Source organism: Vanessa tameamea, chromosome 25, assembly GCF_037043105.1.
Source record: "Vanessa tameamea isolate UH-Manoa-2023 chromosome 25, ilVanTame1 primary haplotype, whole genome shotgun sequence".
Taxonomy (NCBI): Eukaryota; Metazoa; Arthropoda; class Insecta; order Lepidoptera; family Nymphalidae; genus Vanessa; species Vanessa tameamea.
The window spans coordinates 4002393-4015357 of record NC_087333.1 but is presented as its reverse complement, the minus strand read 5'-3'; the positions used below and the strand labels follow the sequence as shown (position 1 = coordinate 4015357).

Here is a 12965-nt window from a genome sequence, read left to right as displayed (position 1 = left end):
CGTTTCGTCGATTGTATTTCTAACGAATGAGAATCGAATCGCAAACGCCTGTCATAAAAGCTCTTCTATATGAGACAAGTGAAGAGATGTTTTTTTTGACAAAATCATATGTGACTGACTTCGAGCGTGCTGTCTGATGTTACCATTCGAACTCTGGTCTGTCCGTCCGTTATAACCCTAATTTAATCACCTGATATGCAATTTAAGTAAATCCATAATTTCAAATTTATAACCATGTCTTAAGTTCATAATCAAAATAAATTATTGACCGTTTTTCTACATTACACTTAGTAACAGACGAAATGTTCGGTTCACACTAAATATATACAGGACTACGCACAAATTTATCTTGGTTACTTTTATACTGGAAATATTAAGGTTTTTGACCATTTCAATGATAAAAAAAAAAAATTCAACACGGATAATTCGCGAGCAACAGATAGTTCCAAAATTCACGTTATAAAAATATCGTGGCTAGGCCGTAATGGTCAAATAGCTAGAGAACGGTTGCATTAGGTTCACAGTTCTCACGACATGACTCATAACAGAGGTGGCTATACGACCCGTTTCGAGCGGGACCGTCCCGATTTTCCGTGATATATCACCTTGTCCCGAACTATAGCTTCTAGCTAAAATATATAATAATTAAATATTTATTAATAATTTTACTACGGGCACGTACAACGATGTTGTCTATTATGAACGGGACATGTCATAATGTCCCGTTTTGAGCCAAAATAGAAATGAAAATATATTTTATTCAAGTAGGCTTTTGAATCGTCGTTTTACGGACTATTATTTTTAAAGCTACAACAGGCTAGATAGGCCCCGTCTTAAATACAACAAGCGTCCGAGTGTTCTGGAGTTACACACCCAAAAAAAGTTTTTTAAGAGATCTTCGGAAACGCTTCACCAATGGTCTATTACTTGACCATCATTGATGAGGCGTCCCTATCGTCTTCAAGTTTTTTTAGGACGGGTCAGTTTGATAGTAGATTCTATCGAGAAGTACCGGCAAGAAATTCAGTAGCTATTTTTTAATTATATAAGTTATAAGTTTTATAAGTTATATTAGTCTCGCATACATGAATGGAAATGAAAAATATCAACTCTTCCATTTTTTATTTAGATTTAAATTTATAAGTAAAGTTAAATGTATTTGCGAAATTTTAATGTAGAAAATGGTCACATACCACGACCGCGTTTGAATTCGGGAAAGGTGCATTGTTGTCAGCCTTCGGAACTGGTGTTGCAATTCCTACTTCCGTGATCGAAATGGCTTTTAATTAAATATATTTTGATATCGTAAATCGATATTATCTGTATTGTGATTGAAGTTTTGGTTTTATCTACATTTAATATATTTAGTTCCGGATTCTTAGGCATATTCTTACTGTATATAATGACAGACCTATTTTTTTTTTTTTTTGGCAAAGTCGTAGGTGTTATTCCTTACAGCCGATCCAAATATACATTGGACTAAATATATATAAACAACTATTATGAATTCTTTAAAAAAAATGGCGAATACAATTTTAACGACGTTGCTATTGGAATAGCGTTATATTCTCAATAAATATATATAAATCAATAACTGTTTGTATTGCACAATATATAAGAGCTTTAGTAAATATAAATAAGTAGATACAGAAAAAAAATATACCACGTATGGAATATGTATTTTTTTTTCTTTATCTACAATCTACGTAGCGTAAAGGTTGACTAGCAGAGAACGCTTAAGTCCGCCTTATTATGTAACAGTTTTGAGGAAAGTTTAAATACAATAAAATATATAGGTATATACTTAATCAACGAATTCCCTTGAGGTCGTTGTAATCATTTTAGAGAGACATTTTCATTCGTTTCACTACTTTTCCTCAATAAGCCATGTAAGGTTCGATGCATCACATCGCATGCAATCCAATTTAATGGAATTTTTTCATTGTAACAATGCAACCTTCGTTTGTCGCTTCCGTTCATTGTTGTATATATCGAGGTATGTATATATTGTTGACCTCGCATTCTCGGTTTTAGTTCAGAGGTTAACAGAACTTACTGGTCATGTGAGATAAATTTTTAGTTGATGTGTTGAAATGGAACGGTTTGATCGGATATGTCGTCAATAGATAATAAAGGCTGTTCTCGTACGTCCATTTTGTAAAATGAGTTTTCGTGCCTTTACGAATTGGAATTTGCCAATTTAAGCTTGAACCGCATATTTGTTTAGTTGAATCTTTTATTTTCACATTAAGTTAAAAAACATTATAAGTACTAACTAGTAGTAATTGTAAGAGAGGCTTAAATCATTTCAAGTATTGTGAACTATGGTTCGAATATAAATACTATTTTCAATTGTCATTTGTAAACTAAATATACTAAAATAGTCTACAGATGGACGCTCCAATGTACGAGATATATTTTTTTTTTTAATTTCCAAAATAATATATAAAGCCTCACACACACGTAGGACGCTGCTAATAAACTATCTACTATCTAATATTACCGTTGAATTATTTACGATTTTTAATATTTAGTAAACGAACACGTTTACACTATCAGAAATATGAAGCTGATCGAAATTCTCATCACCTCCACCTCGCCGTCTAATTAGCAATGCAAGTGGAGCAAAATAACAATGAATGCCCCACGAGACGTTATTACTTTTAGTTTTCTCAGCCTTGACCACTTTTGATTTAATGTAGGTGTGGCTTAATACCACCACAGTGAGACATATTGTTTAATATTGATTTTATTCCTAAATAAACCGAGAAATTACTCACTCGGTAATCTCGGTATCATATAATTTTATACTTATAATAAGTCTTTGGTTGAATTTTAAATTAAAAAACAAAATAGTTTTGAGCGTTTGCGTTCTAAACGATATTACGAAACCAACTACTATCTCTAAATAGTATAAAACAAAGTCACTTCCCACCGCCCTTACACTTTGATCTTTTGAACTATGCAACGGATTTTAATGTGTTTTTCGTCAATAAACAGAGTGATTCAAGATGAAGGTTTTATATGACGACGACGACGAAAATTGCAACTTTCCCAGTTGGAAAACAAAATAAATTTTCTTTTTTTGTTTGCTATACATTCTTAAATTTGTATAAAAACCCTTATTAGGTATATATTTACCTATTTTAAATTATAACCAATTATTTTGGATAGAATTGGATCGTTTCAAATAAAAATAACAAATTATGAATCCTATCGTAAAAAATAATTATTATCTTAGAGAAAATAAATTCACACTAAATTTCCGAGAACCAGTGATTGATTTTAGACGATTTCCATTTGGAAAATTAATCGAATTTATTATTACAGGAAGGCGAAGAAGACATAGGAGATATCTACCAAGACGATGAAAATGGTGCCGCTCTTCTCATTAGAAGGCATCCGAAACATGGCAAACTCGTGGTGGTGAGTGTATCGTTTAACTATAACTAGTGGTTGTCAGCAGTGGCAGCAGCATTAGGCATAGAAGTCTATGTTCCTTGGGATTCAAGCTTGGTATATACTAAATTTTGGCTCGGCCCGACGGCGACAGAGTTACTTTCGTAATTATTTTAATAGTATAGATTCTATAACATTACCAAGAAATATAAATGTACACGAGCTGAGCTTACAGGACCAGAATAGTTATTAGATTTTTTTTTATGGAAAATTTCGTAGTTGTTACGTATAAATTTAATACTTATGCCAGCTTGTTCAAATATCATCATGATAAACTAGACAACAGTATAGGTGGCTAGGATATGAGGGGTGGCATTTTCTTTTAATATAAAATGTCAAATTTTATTTTCTTTTTTGTTTTTAATTTATATTTTAATCGAAGGTTAAAGGTTAATTATGCCAACTATATGGGTATCACATAATTTAGTATTAATACGCCTGGACTAGGTTCTGGACGATATAAATATTTATGAATCAAACTAACGACACATTTGTCTATCCTTGCATCTGTAGTAGGTTTTGCTCATACTCATAAATTATTTGATATGAAAACTATTTGGCGTTCAGAATGTTTCTATATGATTTAGAAAATCATTAACGTCATTGTATATAATAATTGTTATATGTTGTTGTCACTGTTATACGTATGTATATTGTCGTCTTGGATAACAATGATTTAATTGAATATGTAATAAAACAGTTCCTAGTTTTCCGAAGGAAAATACTCGTAATAATTCTTATTATTGTCTAATTATAAGTATTTTAATTCTTATCAATATTATTACGGATATAATCCAGCACGCAATATATACCTATAAGTATTATTTAATGAATAGTTAGTAGATTAATAAAAATTAAACCCATCGAGTTCATTAACCTCGCTCATTTAATTTATTCTGTTAAATGATATTTGTAATTGATTAAACTCTTTTCATTTAATATGTTATAATAATTATTTAATTATTCGTTAAGAATTTTCATATATGAATATATAAGGCGAATTCCTGACTAGCTTAATATGAAATGGCTTTACTAACTTTACATAGAGACGTGAAAGTTGAAAGAAGGATTCCTTTTTGAATTTAGAGACTCATTCGAGAATGTATTGCATTTTTTAATATTTTCGTTTCATACAAGCGGTTCATAGTGTTCCTAAACTATTCAACCGATTACGATGAAAGATGTTTTGCATACGCCAGCGAAGGCCCTGGCCAAAAATAGCAAGATTTTTCTTTGTATGTTTGCCTCGCAACAAGTAAGGCTAACTGTGTGAGTCTGCGAAGTCTGTACGGTTATAGTCACACAAAATTATTGTAATATGTACATTATTGAGATGACACGTGTCTTATTGTTAAAACTCATATAAATATATGTATTTTTGTCTTATGTAGTGCTAATTTGAAATATATTTAACAATATAATAATTAAGAATATAAATACTAATGTTTGACGTTCTTTCAAACACAAATAGATGAGTACGATCTCTGTGGGCACGGTTTGTGTACGTGTTGTCATGTTACGATATTAATCCGACCCAACGTCGACTCACAAAAATAAAACTCGGCTTAATCGTAACTGAGGGTCAATTATATTTATATCAATTACGAAACGATCATGATTATATTCCGATCTCACTTCGACGGAACCGCAACTGGATTGTTGTGTTAGTAGAATAGATTCCGATAAAGTGCACCGCTCGTTAGATAATACCTTGTATTGCTTTCCGGTTAGTATTGCATTGTATGTATACTTTAGTTTGGTAAAATGAGGAAAAACTTTATTATGATGTCAGATTAAGACGAAAAATCGTTAAACCGATAAAAATATATGATAATTATATCGATATAATTTTATTACTGGCTACTCTCGAGAGTCTGTCAACGCGTCACTTAAACCGGAAAACATAATATTTATTGCCAGTAATAAAATTGACGTGTTATTTAAATAAGTATGTATTAATTAAAATTTTTAACTATGTTTTTTTTATGTTTTTGGTACTAATTTAAGAATTATGTTAGGTAAACGAGAGCCGTGATAGCGCGGTAGAACACACGAATTCAACAGAACGTTTTGAGTTCAATCCCAGGCGAACTAGGGTTTTTTCTGTTGATTAATTTTTTTAAGATATAAAATAAAATGAATAAATTATTTTTTTTAAGATATAACTTAAAATATTTTTAAGAGCTCCATCCGTAAATGTGCAGAAAAATAAAGATGATTCTTGATTGGAATATACTAAATTGTTACAATTTAACCTTTGTTTAATTCTTTAATTCTTTAATAACGAATTCTTTAATTCGTTTTAGTGAGCGGAATTTAGTCACTGGCCGGTTACAGAGCGGTACTACGGCTGTATTCAAAAAAAATTAAAAGCATAAACAAAATTAAAGTAAATTGATATCGACAAACTCCAATTCTAACTTAACTAATGTATACTATTTGACATTAAAGATTTCATTTAAATAAGCTTTGTTGTTTGTTTGTTGTTGTAACTTGAAGTTTACAATGAAATGAAATCAAAACAAAACCTGTCATACGTTTCGAAATTCCTAAAAAAATCTTTTGAATAAACGCGAAGTTTCGCGGGAGACCCACTAGTATTGATTAATACTCGTAAATAAAAGTATAAATTACATTTTCCATCAAGCGTTACATACATATGAATCCTTACTGTATAAAACTTTATCGTATTATATATTCAGACATAGATTGTAGAACTTTCGATAAACTCTCCAAATTTTTATTACCGAAAATAACCTCTTTGCCCGATTATTGTCTTCCATTTATTTTTCTTTTTTTCTGGTTTTTATTTGTGCCAAAATGGCACAGGTTATTTCGCCAATGTCCATGCGATGGAGAAGACACGATAGAGATTGATCGGATTAAAAAAATAAAAATAATTCGCTTTTGACATAAGTTTGACAGGCTATAATTGTTTTTTTTTTTTTAATAATTGAGTATGTGATGTCGTCGTTCAGTATCCGAAACAGGATGTAGGTACTTAGTAAATATTTTGGACACGCGTCAAAGTCATAATATTATACGTGTTAGATTATTCGAGACATGGTGATGTGGGTTATCCCAAAGCGTGTCTGGAGGATAAAACGTTTGTGTGATTTGAAATAATGAAATGAAAATCATGACGGGATTATGTAAACCAATTTCGGTATTAGTGAACGATATTGTTAAGTCATCGACATTATTAACATTTATTTTGTTATCTATATAACAATATAGTTAATAGAATACATTATATAATCGTGACGTTTGGTATATAGAGTGACTTTTCAAAAATATTTATTATAAAGCGTGGAACTTAGTACACGTGATAGAACTCGAAATAATCTAGGCAGAAATAAAATTCGTACGTGACATTTGATAAATGATTTTTTTATGGTATATGTTCGCGGACGAGCAAATGGATGGTGGTGTCTGGTGGTAAGTGGTCACTACCGCCTATAGACAATGGCGCCTTATGAAATATTAACTCCTGACGTCGCTAATGCGCCACCAATCCTGGGAACCAGGATGTTTGCGCCTGTTCCTGTATTTACATTGTCTCACTCACCCTTCAAACCGAAACACAACAATACTGAGTAGCGCTATTTGGCGGTAGAATATCTGATGAGTGGGTGGTATCTACCCGTCTTTCTAAACCCGTATGGCTTCTCTGTCCGTCCTTCCGTCTGTCTGTCTCTTACTCTTTCACTGGCAAAAAACTGAGCCGATTTTGATAAAATTTGGTCTGAAGTGACCTAGAACCTAGAAAGACAAGCTACTTTTGTATGCCTAACACGTAACGACCAACTTTTAAAAGGCGAGCTAAGCCGCGTGCTACACCTTCTATCAAATAAAATAGAAATATATCAATGTATGTATATCGCTGTTTAAAATGTAGTAATAAGGTAGTTTTATACTATGTGCAATTTTATTTTAGCATTACAAATGTATCTGTATCAACAGATAAAAGAAAAATCGAAAAAGCCTAAAATTAAACATTTTTACGTAAAACGGATTACACTCAATCGTCACACATATATAGAGATTGTGTATTCAAATTCGACCTTGGAATTTTCTGTAAAGAAAGAGTTTAAAATTACCTTCCTTTAACCATTAATAAGATGATAGCAAAACGTTGCTTAAACGTTATAATCGTACACTAATACATCTTTGTAGCAGGAAATGAACGACTTCTAATAAAATAGTCATAGAACGATATTTCCACAGAATGGAAAACTATTCTTAGAAATATAGACTTTTTGTATTAAACTATTGATTAAAATAAGGACGTAGATTGGCATTTTTGTGCCAGAATTCACCTTGTAGTGCAATAAAATTAGTTGATAACTTAATTTACAACATAGTTTTTTTTTTTTTAAATAAAAAGCGAAGCAAACAGTTACTTTCACATTTATATTATTAGTATAGATAATAATTTATGTTATTTTGCCTCATCTTTCATTAATTCAAACAAACATACATTCAGACATTTATTTCGAACAATTTCGACATTAATATTATATTAATAAAGTTAAATAATGTTGTGTTTATAAATAATTCAAAACAACGAACTGTAAACATCGACAGACAAAAGAAACGCAAGTAGTCTAAGGCCGATTGCAACAGAAGCTAACAATCAGCGGGAAAATCTAACAAATTGTTGTCTTACAACTTATACATCATTATTGTTACATGGAGCTACTACTATTATGGTATTTCAATAGCCTAAAAGATACGTTAATATATATATTTTTAAGACGTTCGTCATTGTCGAGCGAAATTTTGAAGTTTTTTTTATTGTTAACGTCTTAATTATGTTAAATTGATTTTAATTGAATGTGACATATTTTTTAAAAACAGATAATTATTATATGATTTTATTGTAAAATAAAGCCTTTTTCGTAATACAATTTAAGTGTAAAGTTGAATGTGCTACACGTTTAATGCAACATAGAATTTAAAAAAATATATACAAGAAATGAACAATTTCGACGATGTTGATGAATGATACATGTCCACGGGTTCGTTCATTCGTTCATACATTCGGGATATTATACAGTTCTCATGATAAATATCACACTTTGATATTAAGCATTTTAAGAAATTGTTAATATTTTTAAATTTAGAATGATTTATCTTTAAAAGAAGATAATTTCCTTTATGTTTATTTTATGTGACTATTCTCAACAGGAGGGTTCAATCGGTCACGATTTAGTGATACGTCCGATCCCAGACACCATGGCCGTCCAAGATGATGAGATGTTCATGGACCCGACCAGCATGACTGACATGGTATCCATAGACACTGGTCTTCCTATTGGTGAGTTCATTTCTATATTACCACTTTTTATACATAACTATTAATTCTTCAAAAAATCCAAAACAGGGTGTTACATTTGCGTATTGACAATCAAAAATCTACCACCGGTTCGGAAACAAACACTTCGGACCTGAAAAGAACCGGTAAAAGAAACCCGACGGTATTTTACAATTATTGTTTTCATACAATAACAATAAATATATTTTCGTTATTTGAAATAACAGTATTAATACGTCTAACGTACGTCTATAAATACTTATATTGTTACTATATCATAACATTGCTAACATTCTAGAAGGGATAGTTTATTCCAACCGCAAGAGGAATAGAGTAAAATAAAAATCATTTGACATCGCATTGACGCGATATCATTGGTCTAGGGCTAGAATAATCGATGTTCATTATGGATTCGTGAAAAAATGCCGTTTTGAATGTCGACGAATCTGTTATCGGAACTTTGAAAGTAATATTAAAGTAGATATAAATAGTTAAGTGGTTTCTTTATCTTCAATCCTTCTTCGATTGGAATAGGATTTAGTCATTTACGTAAATTCGCTTAATAAGCAAGTTTACATGTTATCTCTAAATATTATTTTGTTATCTTGATTAGTTTTTGGTCATTAGTATGATTATTATACTATAGATGTAATTTATACATGGCAAATTTAAATGACTCGTTGGATAGGGATTAGCTTATGTGACTATACTTCTCGAGGTCATATGCTCAAATCCGGGGTCGGGCGGTATTTTATACAGAAAGCACAAACCTTTTGGTACTGCGTTTTAACCTTTTGGTTTTGCGTCTCTTCCGTCGTGTCAGATTTTCATCTGATCGATCGGTCAGATCATCACCGAATATCGCTTTGTAATCTTATGTCTAAACCAACATAAAAACAAGTGAAAAATAGATTAGATAGTTTCACTGACATCAAGGTCAAAGTTCATTTGAGATTTGTTCTAGTCCTAGTGTGTGAAAAAAAATTACCAACAGATGATAAGACAGATACATTTAAAGTGTTGCATTCGAATTCAGTTATTAAACTCATCACCAATTGGTGAGGAAGTTAAATTTCAAAAAACAATATATAATAGAATAAATCAACTTATTTAAATTGGCGAAGCAGTTATAGCTGCGAACGTTAAAACTGGTAGTTTCTCATTCATAAAGCTGTTTTATACCAATCAGGTGTATAACTGGTTTTTGCATATATATTTAACATTTATTAATTACTAATATATCTTATGATCGCAAGCTTGCAATTAAGTTTTCGTCGTATCTTCCTTGAATTGAAATAACGTCAACTTTAATTGGCTTCCTTTTTATATGTACTACCTTCGCGCGCCGGCTTTCATTTGTTTTTTTGTAATATTATTTTGTGTATGTCGGTATTTCAAATTGTAGATGAATTTTTCGATCGAGAGCTTCTGTAGCAACCCGGATTCTGGAAGTTGTGAGTTTACACTCCAGGGTTTCGGAAAGCATGTAAAGGCGTTGGTACTGGTCCTGTTTCGGATTTCCAATCTATTTATGAGAATGGGGATAAAATTGCACTTGTGTTAGTGCACACACTTGTGCAGTAATTATATTATATGACTTGTCTCCCTTGATAATGTCTGCGCAGATGTTTAGTCTCATTTGAAAATGATTGCCGTAAGAGAAAATCGGTCCGAAAGACTTCATCATATTAGAAAAAGTTTTCTTTTTTTTTAATTGAGAAATTCTCTATAAAAATAGAAGCTACAAAAAGATTGTTAATCCCTTCATTTATATATAAGTACATATATACACATACTTACTTTAATTTAAATTTATAACATAATAAAGAAAATATTAATTACTGTTTTCTTCTTCTTTTTTTTAGTTAAAAGAAAAAAGGTCGAACAAGAGCAACTCCAGAAGGCGTTACAAGGTGCTGGACATGTCATTATAAAAAGAGACCCGGCGCAAGGAGATCACTCAAGTGATTATGGTAAGATACTTGTGACCACTTTTTTATTGTCCTACTTGCTTGGAAAGAAAAGACTTGTCATTGAATAAAAATTGGCATAATTTTATTAGTGAATTATTTTCTAAAGTATAAGACGTATGTAATTTATACTACAGTCTCGACTATGATAAAAATCGATGTCCTTCGTCGTGTATCCTTGTCGCAGACTATCCGCGTACCATATTCCACGCCGATCGATTTAAGCATTCATGCATAACAAGACAAGCAAACAAATACACTTTCATATTTAAATTCCTACTCACTTGAGCAAAAAAACCTTTGAGCAAAGATAGTACCGAATTTAATATGCACTAAGAGTACTTTGGGGAGTAAATACATAGCAAGGAGCAGGCGAAGTGGACTTTGAACAAATGTTATATGTAATTGACGTCACGGTTAAGATAAGGATCAAGGAGGCATGAGGAGGAAAGGAAGAAGTTACCTTAGTTATTTTCGTTTATAAACTTAAAGTAAAGGATTCCGATTATTTATATACGCGTGTATATTTTAAATCCTAATAGGTTTGTATCTAAATTTTTTTAAATTAAATGTGTCTGATGTCACACGGACATAAATCGTTATGACGATAAATGTCGGAAACATGACTTCAGTCGCCATATTAAATATACATTATACGTTTGATCATTTTACATTTAGAGTTAACTTTTCGACTTGTTATATATTTTTAATCAAAGTAATCTATATGATTGATTTATAAGAATACGAGTGTGTTTATTTAATTATTACAAGTAAAAATAATTCATGAATTACATACATATGATGTATATATTTGTTACTGTAGAAGCTCGAACTACGGTAAATCCTAAGATTTTCCAGTAAAATCTAAGATATATATATATATATATTGCATACGGAAAAGCTATCAGCAAATCTATTATTAAAATTATTGTATTAATTATTATAAATTAATGTTCTCTTCCTTCGCATGTATTTATTTAAATACGTATAATTTATAGGTTGATTGACATTAACGCCATCTAGTGATCACGTTCGCATGGCGATTCACAATGAATATTTATAAATACATTATTAATAATGATCCTTTACAACTTTGTCTCTGATAATTTATTAAGTATATATTTTGTCACTTTATGTTTATTTCTGACTGCCACCACGATAAATTAACACCTTCTAACTTGAACAGTTCATCATAGACATTTTTTTTAAATATTGCAATTAGCGTAATTATCGTTAAACATTATAGGGCCTTAACATTAAAAAAATAGTAATGAAATGTAAAATTAAACTCATTGGAAGCCAGAAATGTACCCTTTGCTCTTACGGTTATTTATTTAAAGTTACATAAATGTTACGATAAGTGGATTGTAGGAAGTTGATGAATTTATAATTTATAAGAACATTATACGTGCAAGCAGTTTTGATTTTTTCTTTGCTTCCTCGATTCTATTTTGTCTATTGACAATTTGACTTAAAAAATATGAATATTCATATTATTATTTTTTTACCAATAGTTGTAATTTTTAACATGCAGATTATACAATAAAAATATACATATCGATTTTATCACGTTTAAGAGTTAATTTATTAGCAAATATAATAATATAATTTGTTAGAATAATATTTCAAAATTCAGCTCTGTTATTTATATTTATACTATACATACCTAAAACTCTATAGGTTATAGTCCTAACATGCACAGATAATAATAAAACAAACAACCTTTGTCCATTTGATAATCCGAATTATCCTTATTTGAGCATTTCGTGACTATTACGATTTTACGACAGACCTTTATTTTTGATTCGGTTGAGATATTTACAAGACGTGATAGACTGTGTGTTTCAATGCGGGTACCAATAAATTTCAAACGAAATATTATATTAAAAATTATGAACATTATATTTTATGTCTTCTTGCGCACAAATAAATACTAGCTTGTACAGATGCAAATCGTCCCGAATATTTTTTTATTTTTAATGTTCACGAATTTACCGCTGCAGACCCGAGTTTCTGAGGTTTGTAGTGATTTACTTCCGAGCTTTGCAAAGCGCTCAAGCCAATGGCCCTGCGCTAGATTTGTCTGCCCTATTTGTCTATCGCACGAAAATGCATCCGTGTTTGCGCAAAAACTTTTGAACTATAACATTTCAAGCACAAATGATTAACCTCGGGCTGAATAAATATCTTCGTTTAATTAATGCGAGTATCATTTCAAA

General features: G+C 30.9%; 2 protein-coding genes across 8 annotated transcripts in view; both read left to right on the top strand.

Annotated features, from left to right (window-relative positions):
- The window catches only part of LOC113403147 (uncharacterized), a 361159-nt gene that overhangs the window by 134393 nt on the left and 213801 nt on the right, over positions 1–12965 (top strand). The gene's annotated exons all lie outside the window — the stretch shown is intronic.
- The window catches only part of LOC113403114 (A disintegrin and metalloproteinase with thrombospondin motifs like), a 133613-nt gene that overhangs the window by 106926 nt on the left and 13722 nt on the right, over positions 1–12965 (top strand). For all 6 annotated transcript variants that reach the window (XM_026643556.2, XM_026643555.2, XM_026643558.2 and 3 more), the window contains 3 exons: positions 3331–3426; positions 8650–8779; positions 10642–10749. In XM_026643556.2, the coding sequence (XP_026499341.2) occupies positions 3331–3426; positions 8650–8779; positions 10642–10749 (334 nt within the window). The remainder of the gene's footprint in view (positions 1–3330; positions 3427–8649; positions 8780–10641; positions 10750–12965) is intronic.